The sequence below is a fragment of the Hyperolius riggenbachi genome, chromosome 10 (assembly GCF_040937935.1).
Source record: "Hyperolius riggenbachi isolate aHypRig1 chromosome 10, aHypRig1.pri, whole genome shotgun sequence".
In the NCBI taxonomy this organism is placed as follows: Eukaryota; Metazoa; Chordata; class Amphibia; order Anura; family Hyperoliidae; genus Hyperolius; species Hyperolius riggenbachi.
Window position 1 is genome coordinate 163090061 of NC_090655.1, and position 21002 is coordinate 163111062.

Genomic DNA, 21002 nt, shown 5'->3' on the forward strand with positions numbered 1-21002 from the left:
AAATAGACGGGCAGAAACTGCTTGCAAATGTGAGATCCCTCGCAAATAAAATGGATGAGCTCCGACTGGATATATCCACGTATAAAACTATGAGAGACTGTTGCCTTTTGATTTTTTCGGAGACATGGCTGGACCCCTCCATACCAGACGCTGCAGTTGAGCTTGCAGGCCACACGCTTCACCGTGCTGATCGAACGCATGATTCTGGCAAGAAAACAGGTGGAGGACTATGTGTTTATATCAATAATGCTTGGTGCACTAACGTAACCATAATCAACAAGTCTTGTTCACCTGATGTGGAATACTTAATGCTGAGATGTCGACCGTTTTACCTACCCAGGGAAAATACAGTTATTGTAATTATGGCAGTATACATTCCACCTCATGCCAATACTAAGTCAGCAAATGAACAACTGTTTGATATCATTAGTAAGCAACAGAATTTACACCCTGATGCAATTTTCATCATTGCTGGAGATTTTAACCAAGCAAATCTTAAGAAGGTATTTCCCAGATTTTATCAGCATGTGGACTGTAAAACCAGAGGAGAAAACACCTTGGATCATGTCTATACAAACATAAAAAGTGCCTATAAGATCACCCAACGCCCCCCACTGGGACAGTCTGACCATCTATCTTTGTTTCTTATTCCCGCATACAAAGCCATTATCAACACTGCTAAACCAATTAGGAAGTCTGTCAAAGTCTGGCCTGAGACTGCCGTCTCTCAGCTCCAAGATTGCTTTGAAAATACGGATTGGGATATTTTCTTTCATGAAACAGACCTGGAGATGAGTACTTCCTCTGTATTGTCATATGTTAATTTCTGTGTGGACACCATCACTGTCAACAAAAGAATTACGGTTTACCCAAATCATAAACCATGGATAACAAAAGAACTCAAGGGACTTCTAAAGAATAGAAACAAAGCTCTTAAAATACAGGACAAAGACGCATATTCTTCAGCCAGAGCAAGTCTGAAAAAAGGCATACGAAATGCAAAACTTAAATACAAACAAAGGATTGAGGAAAACTTTGAAAATGACTCAAACCCAAGGAGGATGTGGCAAAGCATTCAACTATTCACAGATTACAAAAAGAAGAATAGCACTCAATATACACTGGACAATAACATCCCCAGCCTAGCAGAGGAACTTAACAACTTCTTTGCTAGATTTGAAAAAGACAACAATCGGCCTCCAGTCAACTTGGGGCCCACTACAGACTCACAGCCATTATTCCTTCACATACATGAAGTGCAGCAAGCACTCACAAATATCAACACCAGGAAAGCTGCAGGTCCTGATGGTGTGCAAGGACGTGTGCTCCAGGCCTGTGCTGATCAACTAGCGAAAGTTTTTACACAAATATTCAACCTCTCTCTGTCCTTGGATGTAGTTCCATCATGCCTTAAACCTACAACCATTGTGCCAGTCCCAAAAAATCCTAGGATAACCTGTCTTAATGATTATCGACCAGTTGCTCTAACCCCTGTCATCGCCAAGTGCTTTGAACGACTGGTAGCCACACACATCAAGGCCTCCATCCCAGCAAATCTAGATCAACACCAGTTTGCTTACCGAACAAATAGATCGACTGAGGATGCCATCTGTGTAGCTCTCCATGCTGCCCTCTCACACCTGGAAAAGCCCAACTCCTATGTTAGGATGCTCTTTGTTGACTACAGCTCAGCATTTAACACCATTGTACCTAGCCAGCTGACCAACAAACTCCATGCACTAGGTCTTGCTCCCTCCATATGTACTTGGTTATTGGACTTCCTTACTAATCGCCCTCAAACTGTCAGACTAGGAAAACAGACATCCTCCACCCTTACCCTGAGCACTGGCGTGCCACAGGGCTGTGTATTAAGCCCTCTCCTCTATGCACTTTTCACCCATGACTGCCAGCCTATCCATACCTCAAACATAATTGTTAAGGTTGCAGATGATACGACTGTCATTGGGCTTATATCAGACAATGAGGAAGCTGCATACAGAGAAGAAGTTAGGAACCTGACTGCATGGTGCGACATTAACAACCTGTTATTAAATACAAAGAAGACCAAAGAAATTATTCTGGACTTTAGGACCACCAAAAAGACTACTCACCTACCGCTAATGATCAATGCAGAGGCTGTGGAGAGAGTTTCCAGCTTCAAATTTTTGGGAGTCACCATCGCAGAGAACCTGTCCTGGGCTGACAATGCTTTAGCTCTAACTGGCAAAGCACAACAACGCCTCTACTTTCTGAGAAAACTAAGGAGCGCTAACCTCCCACAGAAGCTGCTGGTTAATTTCTACAGATGCACTATAGAAAGCGTTCTGACCAATTGCATGACTGCCTGGTACAACAGCTGCACGAAGGCTACTAGAGAAGCCCTGCAGCGAGTTGTTAAAACAGCAGAAGCCATTATTGGCACTGAACTACCATCACTGGAACTTTTGTATAATACTCGCAGCTTGAGAAGGGCCAAAAACATTATCAAGGACAACACTCACCCTGGAAATGCCCTGTTTGAGCTCCTTCCATCAGGTAAACGTTTTAGATCAATCCGCACACACACAAACAGACTGAAAGACAGCTTTTTCCCATCCGCCATAAACTTGATAAACTCTGAATCCTCTCTGAAATAATTAACACTGTGTACAAATTGTTTAAACATCTGTAATACCTGACATACTTGTATAATTTCTTCTCTTCCTTGTTATTATCACTATGTTCCCTATATGCACCGTGGGGTTGTCATGAAAAGTAATTTCGTTGTGTTACACAAGGACAATAAAGTGAATTGAATTGAACTCTGTTGCAACTGCTCAGAAGACTTTGAATTCCAAAAACAGGCTGATGAACTAGGACAGAGACTTGTACAGAGGGGCTACCCCAAACGTCCTGTACAGCGTGCCTTCCAGCGAGCAAAGCACTCTAGCCAAGAGGAGCTACTATACACCAGGAGGAAAAGGTCTGCTAATCTGGTAAGGTTCTGCACACCCTACAATACTTGTTGGAATGATTTAACCACTTGCCGACCGCGCACTCATACCGCGCGTCGGCAAAGTGGCAGCTGCAGGACCAGCGACGCAGTATTGCGTCGCCAGCTGCAGGCTGATTAATCAGGAAGCAGCCGCTCGCGCGAGCGGCTGCTTCCTGTCAATTCACGGCGGGGGGCTCCGTGAATAGCCTGCGGGCCGCCGATCGTGGCTCGCAGGCTAAATGTAAACACAAGCGGAAATAATCCGCTTTGTTTACATTGTACGACGCTGCTGCGCAGCAGCGCCGTAAGGCAGATCGGCGATCCCCGGCCAATCAGCAGCCGGGGATCGCCGCCATGTGACAGGGGACAGCCTGTCACTGGCTGCACAGGACGGATAGCGTCCTGTGCAGCCCCGATCACCGGGGATGAGCAGATAGGAAAGGAGGGGGGAATTTCGCCACGGAGGGGGGCTTTGAGGTGCCCCCCCCCCGCAACATGCCAGACAGGAGGAGCGATCAGACCCCCCCTGCACATCATCCCCATAGGGGGGAAAAAAGGGGGGCGCTCTGTGTGCCAGCTGATCTGTGCTGGGGGCTGCAGAGCCCACCCAGCACAGATCACAAAAAATAACGCTAGTCCTTAAGGGGGGGTAAAGGGTGGGTCCTCAAGTGGTTAAGGGGGATTCTATCGAAACATTGGTCCATCCTGCAAACTGATCCTGTGGTGAGTAAATACATCCCTAAAAGATCAACCATAACAGCCAAGAAGGCACCTACTCTTAAAGAGACACTGAAGCGAAAAAAAAATGATGATATTATGATTTGTATGTGTAGCACAGCTAAGAAATAAAACATTAAGATCAGATACATCAGTGTAATTGTTTCCAGTACAGGAAGAGTTGAGAAACTCCAGTTGTTAGCTCTATGCAAACAAGCCATTAAGCTCTCCGACTAAGTTAGTCGTGGAGAGGGCTGTTATCTGACTTTTATTATCTCAACTTTTCCTAGACTATTTACTTTTCCTCTGCTAGAGGAGAGGTCATTACTTCACAGACTGCTCTGAAAGACTCATTTTGAATGCTGAGTGTTGTGTAATCTGCACATATTATAGAATGATGCAATGTTAGAAAAAACACTATATACCTGAAAATAAAAGTATGAGAATATTTTCTTTGCTGCTAATCTTCTAGTAATTATTCATAGTACACAACCAATTCACTATATCATATTTTTTTTTCCGCTTCAGTGTCTCTTTAGTTTCAAAGGTATTTTATTGAAATAAACATATGATTACCGTACAAGGTTGCTTTTCATAAGCCCTTAACATAGGGCATGGTATAACTAAAACAGTATAAAGTATCTATATATATAATAGACTAAGTGCCTCAACCTTCAAACAAGAAGAAGAAGTACTTTGCATGAGAAAATTTATGTGTGATCAAACACCAAGTTTAAGGCCTCTTTTCCACGGACTGTTGAGCTGTGTGCTCAGCAAGCAGTTACCAGGCAGCAACAAGCAGTTACCAGGCAGCAGCAAGCAGTTACCAGGCAGCAGCAAGCAGTTACCAGGCAGCAGCAAGCAGTTACCAGGCAGCAGCAAGCAGTTACCAGGCAGCAGCAAGCAGTTACCAGGCAGCAACAAGCAGTTACCAGGCAGCAGCAAGCAGTTACCAGGCAGCAACAAGCAGTTACCAGGCAGCAACGAGCAATTACCAGGCAGCAGTGAGCAGATACCAGGCAGCAGCAAGCAGTTACCAGGCAGCAGCAAGCAGTTACCAGGTAGCAGCAAGCAGTTACCAGGCAGCAGCAAGCAGTTACCAGGCAGCAACAAGCAGTTACCAGGCAGCAGCAAGCAGTTACCAGGCAGCAACAAGCAGTTACCAGGCAGCAAGCAGTTACCAGGCAGCAGCAAGCAGTTACCAGGCAGCAGCAAGCAGTTACCAGGCAGCAGCAAGCAGTTACCAGGCAGCAGCAAGCAGTTACCAGGCAGCAGCAAGCAGTTACCAGGCAGCAGCAAGCAGTTACCAGGCAGCAGCAAGCAGTTACCAGGCAGCAGCAAGCAGTTACCAGGCAGCAACAAGCAGTTACCAGGCAGCAACGAGCAGTTACCAGGCAGCAGTGAGCAGATACCAGGCAGCAGCAAGCAGTTACCAGGCAGCAGCAAGCAGTTACCAGGCAGCAGCAAGCAGTTACCAGGCAGCAGCAAGCAGTTACCAGGCAGCAGCAAGCAGTTACCAGGCAGCAGCAAGCAGTTACCAGGTAGCAGCAAGCAGTTACCAGGCAGCAACAAGCAGTTACCAGGCAGCAACAAGCAATTACCAGGCAGCAGTGAGCAGATACCAGGCAGCAGCAAGCAGTTACCAGGCAGCAGCAAGCAGTTACCAGGCAGCAGCAAGCAGTTACCAGGCAGCAACAAGCAGTTACCAGGCAGCAGTGAGCAGATACCAGGCAGCAGCAAGCAGTTACCAGGCAGCAGTGAGCAGATACCAGGCAGCAGCAAGCAGTTACCAGGCAGCAACAAGCAGTTACCAGGCAGCAACAAGCAGTTACCAGGCAGCAGCAAGCAGATACCAGGCAGCAACAAGCAGTTACCAAGCAGCAGCGAGCAGTTACCAGGCAGCAGCAAGCAGTTGCCAGGCAGCAGCAAGCAGTTACCAGGCAGCAGCAAGCAGTTATCAGTCAGCAGTGAGCAGATACCAGGCAGCAACAAGCAGTTACCAGGCAGCAGTGAGCAGATACCAGGCAGCAACAAGCAGTTACCAGGCAGCAGCAAGCAGTTACCAGGCAGCAGCAAGCAGTTACCAGGCAGCAGTGAGCAGTTACCAGGCAGCAGTGAGCAGTTGTGAGAGTTTGAGAGCCATTTCACTGCCTATTCACAGTCCAGGGAAAAGAGGCCTTACCCTAGCAAGTCTGACATTGCAAATCTGGCCTAATTGGCTATTCATGAGGCAATGCTCATGCAAATGCATGCACAAACCAATACCACAAAGCAGTCACCCTGCTACATGCTACATTAGCACTATCCGGCTTAGTGCACACCAGAGCGGTTCGGCAGCGTTTTGCGATCCACTTGCGGCTGCGGATACGCTTGGGTAATGTATTTCAATGGGCTGGTGCACACCAGAGCGGGAGGCGTTTTGCTGAAACGCATACTCCCGAGGTGAGGCATTTTTTGGATTGCGGAGGCGTTTCTGCCTCCAATGTAAAGTATAGGAAAAACGCAAACCGCTCTGAAAAACGGCAGTTCAGAGCGGTTTGCCAGGCGTTTTTGTTACAGAAGCTGTTCAGTAACAGCTTTACTGTAACAATATATGAAATCTACTACACCAAAAACGCTTTACAAAACCGCAAAATGCTAGGTGAAATGCTACAGAAAAATAAGAAAAAGCGTTTCAAAATCTGCTAGCATTTTGCGGATCTGCTAGCAGTTTTTGGTGTGCTCCAGGCCTCCAGGAGCGCCACGGGGAGGATTCCCAATGCCCCCTTTTTATACAATTTGGGGGCACCACATGAGAAAGGAGAGAAGCATGGGTCACCCCGAGCTTTAGAGCTCAGGGCTGGCTCACATACAGCACTCCAGAGGGGGGGGTGGGGGAGGACAGGCGCACTCACTCCAGGGCTCACACCACCGGAGCAAGCCATCCACCACCTGCCTCCAAAGGATACAAACTGCACAAAATGCTTTCCATGAGAAAATTAATGCGCATGTAGCAGAACCCAATGGACGTTAAGGTAAGTGGCTGTTTTTAATATTAGGAGGTGGGTGCGGACGGCTCTCCCCAGTGCTGGCCACGCTTGGGGGGGGGGGGGGGCGGCTGCGCCACCCAGCCTCCCACTCCGGGGTGCCGCTGTGGTTCCCAGGCAGCGAGAGAGCACTTTGCAGTATTGGTTTTTTGACCCTGCATAGTTTGGCATGCGAAAGCAAATGCATATTTGCATGAGCATTGCCTCATGAATAGCCAATTAGGCCGGATTTGCAAAGCCAGACTTGCTAGGGTTAAACTTGGTGTTTGAGCACACATACATTTTCTCATGGAAAGCCTACTTCTTCTTGCTTCAAGGTTGAGGCGCGTACTCTATTAGATAGATAGATAGATGCGGCGTATGCTACGACGCGGGTTGGCTAGTGAGAACATAATCCACTTACAGCAAGAACAGCGGTGTATCAGGGACATATTTTAGGTTGGTTACAGACAGTCACATATTATGAATTTGAGGTTTGGAGTCCGGGTTAATGCACTGGCACGTCAAGGGCACTGCGGGGTTTTATATCAAAAGGAAAGGGCACAGGAGCGAAGACCAATTGTGTGTGAGCACGAGAGCCAGGGCTGCCAAGTTCTGGTGAAGGCATCTGTGGTATCGTTAATAAGGGCCAGCGTTCGTTCAGATATTAAGATGTCGGTAATGATGTGATCAGTTAGATCAATTGACAGCTTCAGTGTCTCTTTAAGGATCAACTCTGTAGGACCTACTTTCAAAGAACAAAAAGCCCTAAACCCATTGTTAAGGGCAGTTATCCATGTTGGCAGTGCAGCATTTGTGAATGCATGACACCTACCAGAAGTGTAATCAGTCCCAAAACTGGGAGGACCTACCATATTGAAGATTACAGAAATTGCCAGACAGAGGCCGTCATATATTTATTGCGCTGTACATGTAATTTATATTACGTCGGTCCGACCAAAAATAAACGTAAGAAAAGGAATCAAAAACATCTCTCTACCACTCGCTTGGTGGAGAGAGATTTTGAGGATGGGAAACCGCTTACAACAGTAGCCGACCATGCTTTGAGAGTGCATGGTGGTACGACATGTGGTTGGTCAGTCCATGGACTCAAACATGTTATTTGTCTTACGGGGGTAAGGTGGGGGGGGGGGGGGGGGGGGGTATGTAACTCCACAGCTACTCACGCATGAGACCAAATGGATTTTTGATCTGGGATTCCTTTCACCGGTAGATCTCAATGAAGATTTTTCATTTATAGGGTGTTTGCACTGAGTGCTGTGTGTGGGCGGCGTGGAGTTCGTAGTGAGTGAGACCCCCCCCCCTCTCCAATCTGTATTGGATATGTGAAGACACTTGATATCGGACTCTTTGGCTTCTTTGCTTCTCTGACACTTTACATGTCTTTTTCTTTGCTATGATATAAGAACGTGTGGGTTTTGCGAGTTGAACCACTCATTGTCTGTGTACAGGGGATTTAGTAAGTAGTCCTCATTATCTTATTTTGTTAACCATTTAGTATCACAGAGATCATTTTCCACACTTTACCGGTTTGGATACGGGTTATCTTCTGATGTTTGACATTTGGAGATACACTTACCCCATCTTTATGATATTTTTCATTTCTAATGTGATACTTTATTTATCGTCTTTAGTTGGGACTGTGGATGTACATTCTTGCGGGAAACCAACAGACTCCCTCCTTATGATGGCTAAATTGCTGAAAATTAATTATATAAATGTGTTCCCTCTAAATTAAATAATGTGTATGTATTGTGTATTGTATGTAATATTCAATTCTGCCAAAAGATGGCAGCCTGTGCCCTTCTCTATGTATATGCTCAAGAACAGTGTATATATATATATATATATATATATATATATATATATATATATATACACACACACTGTATATATATATATGTTATTGCATTTGATGAATATACAACTTTTTTTTGATATGTTGAATAATTACTTGTGTATACTCCGGGCTTTCTTTGCCCCTGCTATCTATGTTGGCTGCGGTGTATTATTCCCTGCAGTGGGGGACTACATTCCCCATGAGTCTCACGATTTCCTGCTTAGGGGGGAAATTACCATTAAATATTTATTATTTTTAACCCCTTACACACCTACCCCATAGTTACCAAAATAAAACTTGTAAAATATATATATATATTACCACATTAAAAAAAAAAAAAACGACAGTTACCTTAGGGACTTTTTAAATATGTATGTTATGAAGGTATATTACTGTTGCTTTTGTAAATAAAAGGTTATAATTATTTCTATAGTATAAAAAACTAAAAAATACATCTTTATTTCCAAATAAAATATTATCGCCATACATTGTACTAGGGACATATTTTAAACGTTGTAATAACCGGGACAAATTGACAAATAAAATGTGTCCGTTTTATCTACAATATACAATATCACCGCTCGGAAGACTGTTACACAGCGAAACCGTGGGGGACAAGAGAGCGATCGGCTCTCATAGGCAGAAGCCTATGACAGCCAATCACCGTGATTGGCCGGCTGGGGGGAGGGAGGGGATTTGTTATAAGAAAAAAAAATAGCGATAAATATTTAAAAAAACAAAAAAAAATATTTAAAAAAAAATAAACACAGGGGGTGCGATCAGACCCCACCAACAGAGAGCTCTGTTGGTGGGGAGAAAAGGGGCGGGAGATCACTTGTGTGCAGAGTTGTACGGCCCTACAGCTTGGCCTTAAAGCTGCAGTGGCCAATTAAACAGAAAATAGCCTGGTCACTAGGGGGGTTTAACACCATGGTCCTCAAGAGGTTAAAGCAAATCTGAAGCCAAAAACAAAAATCTTTTTTTTTTTTTACATACTTCTGTAGAAGAAAGGCTCTGGATACTCAGTCCTCGCTCTGTCCCATCGTTCCTGCACCCTCCCCGGTGGAAGCTGCCTGTTCTTCAAGCTTGTCAACACTGCTCGTGCAGCCTTCCAAAGTACTCGCTTTCTCAAGTACTTCTGAAAATGTATGCACGTATATAAGCCAAGACTCCGTGTGAACTTCCTTAGGATGCACAAGCTGTGCCAAAAAGCTATTCAAACTAGCAGGGACAGTGAGAGAACGACAGGACGATGTGAGGACAAGGAAGTCTCTACGGAATCCAGATCCTTCCACCTACATAGGTACATAAAAAAATGATTTAGATTGTTGTCTTCAGATGTCCAACATAACACTGGGTCAAAAAACAAACACAAAAAAAAAACGCAACCACCCCTCCCAAAACCCCCCCCCCCCCAAAAAAAACACATGCCTTGGTTGATAACTCATTCCTTGGAGAATTAGCAATCAGTGTTTTTGGTACTCACCATTCTATTACATCCCAAACAGTCTCTTACAGAACTTTGTTATCTTCAGGCACAGTCTTTGGTTTGGTACCATAATTTATACACCAAGAGGAGGAGTTGATCATGCATGTTGGAATAAGAAAAGATGCTCTGCTGGAATGCTGTCTGGAGGCCTGTGTAGGCTTACTTCCCCATGCATGCTTGTGCTTGGTCATATGACCAGTAATACCGCAAAGAGAAGTGCAGGAATGAATGGACAAGCTATCCTGTCCCAGCTCCCCAAGCATCTTTTTTAGGTACATGCCATGAACAGGGTACCGGACTTCTCTTCTTGATGCACCTCACCTGGTTTCCAGGCACATCATCTTCCTAGCTGCAGAGCTCTGACTTGTCAGTGCCAGCTTTTAAAGAGAAAACTGCAGATAAGCTGGCCTATGTCCACAACACCCCTGAAAATATTACATAGTTACATAGTTTTTTGGGTTGAAAAAAGACATACGTCCATCGAGTTCAACCAGAGAACAAAGTACAACACCAGCCTGCTCCCTCACATATCCCTGTTGATCCAGAGCAAGGCGAAACACCCTTACAAGGCATGGTCCAATTAGCCCCAAAAGGGAAAAAAAATCCTTCCCGACTCCAGATGGCAAACAGATAAAATCCCTGGATCAACATCATTAGGCATTACCTAGTAATTGTAGCCATGGATGTCTTTCAACGAAAGGAAAGCATCTAAGCCCCCTTTAAATGCAGGTATAGAGTTTGCCATAACTACTTCCTGTGGCAATGCATTCCAGATCTTAATCACTCTTACTGTAAAGAACCCTTTCCTAAACAAATGGCTAAAACATTTTTCCTCCATGCGCAGCTCATGTCCTCTAGTCCTTTGAGAAGGCTTAGGGACAAAAAGCTCATCCGCCAAGCTTTTATTTTGCCCTCTGATTTATTTATACATGTTAATTAGATCCCCTCTAGGCGTCTTTCCTCTAGACTAAATAAACTCAGTTTATCTAACCTTTCTTGGTAAGTGAGACCTTCCATCCCACGTATCAATTTTGGTGCTCATCTCTGCACCTGCTCTAAAATTGCAATATCTTTCCTGTAATGTGGTGCCCAGAACTGAATTCCATATTCCAGATGTGGCCTTATTAGAGAGTTAAACAGGGGCAATATTATGCTAGCATCTCGAGTTTTTATTTCCCTTTTAATGCATCCCAAAACTTTGTTAGCTTTAGCTGCAGTGGCTTGGCATTTGTCGATGAGTACTCCTAAGTCCTTCTCCAAGTTTGATGTCCCCAACTGTATCCCATTTATTTTGTATGGTGCTAGACCAGGCATGGGCAAACTTGGCCCTCCAGCTGTTACAGAACTACAAGTCCCACAATGCATTGCAGGAGTCTGACAGCCACAGTCATGATTCATAAAGGCAAATGCATTGTGGGACTTGCAGTCCCGTAACACCTGGAGGGCCAAGTTTGCCCATGCCTGTGCTAGACCATTGGTACGACCAAAACGCATGACTTTACATTTTTCAACATTGAATTTCATCTGCCATGTATGTGCCCATATAGCCATCCTATCCAGATCCTGTTGCAATATGTCTCTATCTTCCTGAGAGTTGATGATTCTGCACAATTTTGTATCATCTACAAAAATAGCAACATTGCTCACTACTGAATCTACTAGGTCATTAATAAATAAATTGAAGAGCACTGGACCCAGTACAGACCCCTGTGGGACCCCACTGCTAACAGGCTCCCATTTTTGAGTATGACCCATTGACCACAACTCTTTGTTTTCTATCCATTAGCCAGTTCCCTATCCATGCACACAGACTCTTCCCCAGTCCTTGCATCCTCAACTTTTGCACCAGACTTTTGTGGGGAACAGTGTCGAAGGCCTTTTGCAAAGTCCAAGTATATCACATCTACAACATTCCCAATATCCATATTAGCATTCACTACCTCATGAAAGCTGAGCATGTTAGTCAAACAGGACCTGTCTTTAGTAAACCCATGTTGATGCTGAGAAATAAGATTGTTTTCTACTATGAAGTCATGTATAGTATCTCTTAATAACCCCTCAAATAGTTTGCATACAACTGATGTTAAGCTTACAGGTCTATCATTTCCTGGATCTGATTTTTTGCCCTTCTTAAATAATGGGAAAACGTGGGCTGTACGCCAATCCGCTGGGACTCTGCTAGTTGAAAGAGAGGCACAAAAGATAAGATAAAGGGGTTTATCTATAACTATACTTAATTCCCTTAGGACCCGAGGATGCATGCCATCCGGGCCAGGTGCCTTGTCTATTTTTAATTTATTCAGGCCCCATTCACACTGCACGCGTTTCCAGCCGCGTTTTGGAAACGCGTGCAGGTGGCCGACACGCACGACATCAGACATTGCATAGAGTGCAATGTCTGATGTTCACACTGCATGCGTTCCGGACCTGTGCGGTCCGGGAACGCATGCTGCACGCATTTTTTTGTAAAAACGCGTGGCTGTCCCATTCACTTTTCAGTGATGGGATCAGCCACGCAACGCACACAAACGCGGATGGCGTGCGTTCGCATGCGTTGCGTTCCGCATGCGTGGCCATCCGCGTTTGTAATGTGAACGGGGCCTTAGTCTTGTCTTCACTTCTTCCTGTGTTAAGTATTTAATATTACAGTTGGAAGATTGAGACTCTTCTGCCTCTGTAATTTGTAACAGTGATGTTTCCCTTGTGAAGACAGAAGCAAAGAAAGCATTTAATAACTCTGCCTTACCTTGGTCATCCACCATTGAGTCCCCTCAGTCCAATACATTCAACCTTTCTTTTTTTAGAGTTGATATACTTGTAAAACTTTTTTGGGTTAGATTTGATATCCCTAGCGATTTGATTTTCAGCTTCAATCTTTGCCAGCCTAATTTCTTTTTTACAATTTTTATTGCACTCCTTATAATTGTTTAATGCAGCCTCGTCCCCTCCTGTTTTAGGACCTTATAGGCATTCTTTTTCCTCTTCATTTTATCTCTAACCTTTCTATTCATCCATACAGGCCTTTTTTTATTCCTAGATATTTTGTTTCCATATGGGATATACATACAATATTGATTGAGAATAAGTTTAAAAGCTTGCCATTTCCCTTCAGTGTCCTCCCCTTGTAGTACATTATCCTAGTTCACCAAACTTAGTGCCTGCCTGAGTTGGTTGAACTTTTCTAAAATTCATATTTTTAGTGGTTCCGTTGCCCCGCGGCCTATCAGTCACCAGATCAAACGTTATCACGTTGTGATCACTATTTCCCAAATGTTCTTGAACCTGCACATTTGATACATTATCTGGTCTATTATCTGGTCTATCAGCGCTGCATAATATGTTGGCGCTTTATAAATACAATAAATAAATAAATATTAAAAATGATCAGATCCAGTAACGCACTCCCCCTAGTTGGTTCCGTTACCATTTGAGTCAAGTAATTGTCCTGTAGTGCTGCCAGAAATCTGCTGCTTTTACCAGAATGGGTAGCCTCAATACTCCAGTCAATGGCTGGAAAGTTGAAGTCACCCATAACTATGACCTCATTTTTACTTGCAGCTTTTTCAATCTGCTGTAGTAATTGCAGTTCTGCAGCTTCATGAATATGTGGTGGCCTGTAGCATACCCCAATAAGCAAATGGCAACCTTTATTTCCCCCATGAATATTTACCCAAACGGACTCCACATTTTCACAATCTTCCTCCATCTCATCCTTCAGAACAGCTGTAAAAGAATTCTTAACAAAGGGACAAACCCCTCCACCTTTTTTCCCTGTTCTATCCTTCCTAAACACATTGGGCTTGATTCACAAAAGATTGCTAACTGTTAGCACGGCCGTTTTCGCACAAATTTTCGCGTTTTCGCGCGATCATGACTTTTTGAGCGCAATTAAACGTTTTGCGTGAATCTTCGCGTGAAATAACGATTTTGCTCGAAAATTCACGTTTGCGCGCAAAAACGTTTAATTGCACTCAAAAATTTGCAATCACGCGCAAACACGAAAATTCGCGCAAAAACGGCCGTGCTAACAGTTAGCACTCTTTTGTCAATCAAGCCCATTGTATTCCTCTAAATTTGCTATCCAGTCATGGCTTTCATCCATCCATGTCTCGGTTATTCCCACAATGTCATAGCCTTTGTCAATCAGAATGAACTCTAGTTCGTCTATTTTATTTGCAAGGCTCCTAGCATTGGTTACCATGCACGTTATATTTTTATCTCCACATTTTCCAATTTTGTTTACATGAAATGGGCTACTTGAAGATTTATCAACCTCCTTACTCATTACACTGTCCCCACCCCCCTCTCCACCCCCCATAATGTTAGGCTCCCACTGTCTTTTTACCTTATCTTGTCTACATATTAAGACTTTATCCTCCCGCCTTCTCCCAGATTCTAGTTTAAAATCTCCTCCAACCGTTTAGCCATCTTCTCACCCAATGCAGCTGCACCCTCCCCATTAAGGTGCAGCCCATTCCTGCTGTAGAACCTGTAGCCGACTGCAAAGTCTGCCCACTTCTCCAGGAACCCAAACCCCTCTTTCCTACACTAATTTCTCAGCCACTTATTTAACTCCCTAAGCTCCCTCTGTCTCTCAGATGTAGCACGTGGCACCGGCAGTATTTCAGAAAACACCACCTTGGAGGTCCTTGCTTTAAGTTTATCTCCAAGTACCTGAAAATCATTTTTGAGGACCATCCATCTCCCACTAACTTTGTCATTGGTGCCAATGTGTAACATGACAGCCGAGTCTTCCCCAGACAATAGTCTGTCAATCCCGCTACATGCCGAACCCGAGCACCCGGGAGACAACAGACTGTACGGCATTCACGGTTTCTTCGACAGATTACCCTATCCGTGTGCCTAATAATTGAATCCCCTACCACCAGTACCTGTCTTGCCTTAGCTGCACTCCTATTCCCTTTCTCGTTGCAGCAGTCTGCCCCTTGGTTGCTAAGGGACACATCCTGCTGCAGCATTGCTACTCCAGAATCATCCTCCCCAATATTATGCAAACAAGCATACTTATTACCACTTTTTCCCCTACCCCTTCTAACTGTGACCCAACTAGCGGCTACCTCTGCTTCTTGCGACTGTACTCCACCCACCTCATCTTCACCGGTTCCATCCAGTGTCTGGATCGTGAGATCCAAGCTCTTCTCCATGTTGTGTATGCGTCTCAGTGTTGCGAGATGATTATTTAGCTCTGTGACTTTAGCCTCTAATTGAGCAACACGCACACACCCAGGGCAACAGTAAACACCCTCAATCTGCTGATCAAGGCATGCATACATGTTGCAGGATGTACACTGTACTGCATTGTCCAACATGATGACTGTTGTGTGGGGAAAAATTACTTAAAGTAAACTGTGGTGGTAAAAGATGAAACAAGAGAGTGAGTGAAGGGGAGGAGGAGAGGGGGAGTGAGTGAAGCTGGGGAGTGAGTGAAGCTGGGGTGGAGGAGAGGGAGAGTGAGTGAAGCTGGGGAGTGAGTGAAGCTCGGGTGGAGGAGAGGGAGAGTGAGTGAAGCAGGGGAGTGAGTGAAGCTGGGGAGTAAGTGAAGCTTACTCCCGTTACGTGCCCCCCCCCCATTGAGAACCTCCGTGGTGGCCCCTGCTAAGCCTCCTACAGCCTCAGCAGTGTAATCTATGTAAAAAAGGGCATCTGGTGAAGGCAGAGAGATCCAGAACTGTGCAGCGTCCCATGCTTTGATTTAAGTATGTGGATGACCTGGTGGAGGCAGAGAGACTGCGTGGCGGGGTGGCGTCCCCTGCTTTGATCTAAGCCAGAAAAGTATAAGCCTCCTGTGACACGGTAGCTTTCAGAAGGAAACGTTCACCTGATCCAGCCATTCCTCGCTAGCACTTTCACTGGCAAGCTTCTTGCTTCCTCGCTGGAGTCTGCTCATCACCCCTGTGTGATCTGATATAACCCAGCCTACTGCTCATCACACTGTACCAGCTCACCTGGCACCACCCAGCGCCCCACAGCTCATCACGCAATCAAAGCATATGGCGCCTGCCCAGTTCGGGATCACTATGCCGCCCCCTTTTTAACAAAGATCACACTGCAGAGGCTGTGGAGCAGCAGGAGGCATAGTGGGGAATCAGAAGGCAGTGGGGCTGCAGGAGACTTAGTGGGGCAGCGGGTCATCCAAGGCACAATCTCAGCGTTATCCTACCTATCAACTGTCGCTGGCTTTGTGGCTGCTGATCCCGGCTGACGTAAATCCTCTTATGGCTGCCTGTTTGATGGAGGCCCCTGGAGGCCCCAGGGTGGTGAGATCTACTTTCATCTGTGGTTTGATGAGCTGTGGGGGCTACTTTACCTGGGCAGTGAACCTTAGAGACAGCTTGGGGGGGTCCACAAGATGCCCCTGCGACTTGGATGTCCCAGATTTAGTTCATTTTTTCCACTGGTTTTTGTCTTCCAAATCTAGGCGAGTCTAATGGTCAGGAGCATCTTATGGTGCGAAAAATAAAATATGGTAACTCTATATCTAGCTTGCTAATTAAGGAGGAGTGTCTTTACCCACTGGAAATATACTTTAACTAGCAGACCCAAGCCCGATTAAAAACGGGCTCTAGGGTCTGTGTTTTTCACCGCCGCATGTACTGCGTGCGCGCGCACGCGCCGCACAAACGGCCGCCCGTTCACACGCCCGCCTGGCTCCATGGTCCCGTACCTGTGCTCCTGTCTGTGTGAGGCTGGGTCCGTGCTGCGCACATGCGCAGTCGCAAAAAGCATGGACCCAGCTACACAGAGGCAACTGTCCCTGCCATACACAGGGACAGTTGCTTATTATTATATAGGATGTATAAATCCATAATAATTTCTCTAAATATTGCAAAACCAACCCCCCAAAGTTCTAAATAACACTGCAATAATACACTGCAAAAGTAGACATGTATACCTTTTATGTATACACAGGTACATCTGTAAAACTGGTCCACAGGTTAAAAGCAGTAACTCAGAGTAACCAAAAAAATGCATTGAAATTTACAGAGACACCGTTAAAATGGACAGTTGGAGAACCTTATTCTTGTGCACAAGGACACATACGGCAAGATTTACTAAGAATCTCTAGAGATCTCCAAGCAACTCCAGTGAAAATAATTTAAGTGGTCCAGTAAACTTTGAGTGGAGTAATTAAATATTGTCCGCTATTACATGTTTAATGTTTACCATCCTCACCTGGACCACATACAACATATGCATTGTGTTTGGTTTATTTGCTTGTTTACGTTAAAATAAACTCCGGTCAGTGCGTACAGAACACATTTTCCCATTATTTAAGAAGGGCAAAAAAATCAGATCTGGGAAATTATAGACCTGTAAGCTTAACATCAGTTGTGTGCACATTCTCCCCTAACAAGGGGATCTCTACCATGTTCTTTATAACATATGTATTTGAAAAGTTACTAAGAGAGTCTATAAAAGACTTCATGGTAGAAAATAATCTTGTTTCTCAGCATCAGCATGGGTTTACTAAAGACAGGTTTTGTTTGACTAACATGCTCAGCTTTTATGAGGTAGTGAACGCTAATGTGGATATTGATGCTGTAGATGTGATATACTTGGACTTTGCAAAGGCCTTCAACACTGTTCCCCACAAAAGTATGGTGCAAAAGTTGATGGTCTAGCACCGTACAAAATAAACGGGATACAGATGGGTACATCAAACTTAGAGAAGGACTTAGGAGTACTCATCGACAACAAGTTAAATAATCGTATTCAATGCCAAGCCACTGCAGCTAAAGCTAATAAAATTTTGGGATGCATTAAAAAGGGAAATAAAAACTTGAGATGCTAGCATAATATTGCCCCTGTTTAACTCTCTAATAAGGTCACATCTGAAATATGGAATTCAGTTTTAGGCACCACATTACAGGAAAGATATTGAAATACTAGAGCAGGTGCCGAGACGTGCAACAAAAGTGGTACGAGGGATGAAAGCTCTTACTTACCAAGAAAGGTTAGATAAACTGGGTTTATTTAGTCTAGAGGAAAGACGCCTAGAGGGGATCTAATTAACATGTATAAATACATCAGAGGGCAATACAAAAGCTTGGCAGATGAGTTTTCATACCTAGGCCTTCACAAAGGACTAAAGGACATGATCTGCGCATAGAGGAAAAACGTTTTAGCCATTTATTTAGGAAAGGGTTCTTAAAAATAAGAGTGATTAGGATGTGGAATGCATTGCCACAGGAAGTAGTTATGGCAAATTCTATGTCTGCATGTAAAGGGAGCGTAGATGCTTCCCTTGCACTGAAAGACATCCATGGTTATAATTACTAGGTAATACCCAGTGGTGTTGATCCAGGGATTTTATCTGATTGGCATCTGTAGTCGAGAAGCTTTTTTCCCTTTTGGGGCTAATTGGACCATGCCTTGTAAGGGTTTTTTCGCCTTCCTCTGGATCAACATGTCTTACTTTCAACCCAAATAACTATGCAACTATGTCAGCCTTAGATTATTATAATAAACAATGCTTTAAAAAAGGTCCAAGTTTGCTGGATCACTTCTGATATCTCCACTGGAGATGCCTGGAGACAGCTAGAGATCCCTTTAGTAAATCAGCCCATGATATATTACCATGGTAGATCTGTAATGTTTTAGGATATGTCAATATACAAAAGGAAAACTATTTGAAATTGATAGACCAAGGCTTAAGACATTTTACATGCTAAAGAAAAAAAAGTTCATATAATGTCAAAGCAGTCTTGTCATCAGTGCAGCCACTTGGAGATCTATCAGATGGCACAAAGGACAAGACGACATACATCTGCAGTGGAGGCACCATAACTGTTACAGTGGCTCCAGGAAGAAATGTATACAATATATGTACATAGATCATGTACAATTCAGGGATTTCCCTTTAAAAAAACATCAAATGGGTACCCCAAATAGATAAGTGGTTTTGTCCAGCAACAATAAACAGTTCGTGTACAAAATAGAGATCAGCCCAAAATGAATGTCTCACCACAAATAAGGGCCAACAATAATAAGAGAAAAAAAAAACAACTTGTTACATCAGTTTTCAAATCATCATCTTGAGCAAGTGGAATCAAAACAAGTAAATGATGTAAAAGGTGCAGAAACACCTTCTATGCACCAAAGATGTTCTGAAGCAGGCCTGTGCAGAAGACTATCTTCCAGACAATACGTCAAAGAACATCAGGAGTGTTGGCTCAGACTCTCCAGTGGATAATAGTTGTGGTAGACACACACACAGGAACTTTAAGACTTCCAGTCTAATGGACATGTCCTTAAAATCTGTATCCGGCCTTTACTGCTTCAATGTCAGACATCAGTGTCCGAGCAAGATATATACCAAATATCTGTTGCGGGAAAAAAATATATGTTACATGAGGATTAACAGCTATACAATGTTATAAAGAACATGGTAGAGATCCCCTTGTTTGGAGGGGAGACCACCTTTAAGCCCAGTTTCAATAATTTTTTTTTGTCTTTTACTAACCCAAACTCCAAAATCTTCTAAACTCCTCCCATACCCACCTGAAAACGTGTTCATATCAAGGGTTATGCAAACCCAAACTTCTGGCCAGACAGTGAATGGAGCCAAAGAAACTCTGCATGCTTTGGTTCCAATGCACAGTCCCCTCAAAAAACCCAGTGCCCGCAACCCTCGCATTGCTCCCACATTGGTCCAACTCCCTTCACTCACTCAATATAATGAAGGGAGGTCTGTAGCTATAACAGCAACACCTACCCTCTATTCAACAGTGAAGGGGTCAGTAGTATGAACACCACTGAACAACATGCCTAATCGCATATTAACTCGGAAGGTCAGGTCCCCCTCTAAAAGGCAGAAGAAACGTTATAAAACATATACATATATATTTTACACACACACACACACACACACACGTTTTAGGCAGGTGTGAAAAAATACTGTAAACAAGGAGAATACTTTAAAGAATGGAAGTATTAATTTATTTTTATCAATCAACAAAGTGCAGTAAAATAACAAAAGAGAAATCTAAATCAAATCATTATTTGGTGTGACCGCACCCTTTGCCTTTAAAACAGCATCAGTTCTTCTAGGTACACTTGCACAGTTTTTGAAGGAATTCGGGTGGTAGGTTGTTCCAAACAACTCATTTTGACTCATCAGTCCAGAGCACTTGCTGCCATTTTCTGCACCCCAGTTCCTAGGTTTTCATGCATACTTGAGTTGCTTGGCCTTGTTTCCATGTCAGAAGTATGGCTTTCTGGCTGCAACTCTTCCATGAAGACCACTTCTGATCAGACTTCTCTGCACACTAGATGGGTGTACCTGGGTCCCACTGGTTTCTAACATTTCAGAGCTGATGGCACTGCTGCACATCTTCCAATTTCTAAGGGTAATAAGTGTGCTGCTTTCATTGCATTTCAGCAGAGACAATAGTATTATAATGTATCTTATCTGCTGCCCTCTAGTGGTTGTTTTTTGTAAGCAGTCTTTGCATAACAGAAAATTGAAATACTCACCTAACGGTAATTTTCCTTTCCAGATGTATCCATGGCAGCACGATCGGGTTAAGCCCCACTCCTTAACCTCCATAGGACCCAGTCTATAAATTTCTCCCATAAGCTCCCCCCCAGTAGTCTAGTTTACCTCGGAATCACCGAATCTAGGGTGGGAGCCTTGTGCTGCCATGGATACATCTAGAAAGGAAAATTACCGTTAGGTGAGTATTTCGATTTTCCATATGTCTCCATGGCAGCACAATCGGGAGTTAACTAGTAATAAAACACAGGGAGGGATGAGGTGTAATGCTGGAGAAAAATGTATTTAACAACTCTTGACAAATTAGCAGTTAGCACACTAGACCCAAGCTGCAGCGTTGAATTGGCTGCTGGATCCACTCTATAGTGTCTCATAAAAAAAGTGTTCATGGACGACTAATTGGCTGCCTGGCAGATTTTTTCAGGAGAGACTTTAGTACA

At 44.1% G+C, this 21002-nt stretch overlaps 1 protein-coding gene across 6 annotated transcripts in view; it reads right to left on the minus strand.

The window, feature by feature from the left end:
• Positions 1–16946: 16946 nt before the first annotated feature.
• TSPAN14 (tetraspanin 14) overlaps positions 16947–21002 on the minus strand; it is a 276364-nt gene continuing 272308 nt past the window's right edge. For all 6 annotated transcript variants that reach the window (XM_068255101.1, XM_068255102.1, XM_068255100.1 and 3 more), the window contains one exon: positions 16947–19390. In XM_068255101.1, the coding sequence (XP_068111202.1) occupies positions 19319–19390 (72 nt within the window). In that variant the 3' untranslated portion in view covers positions 16947–19318. The remainder of the gene's footprint in view (positions 19391–21002) is intronic.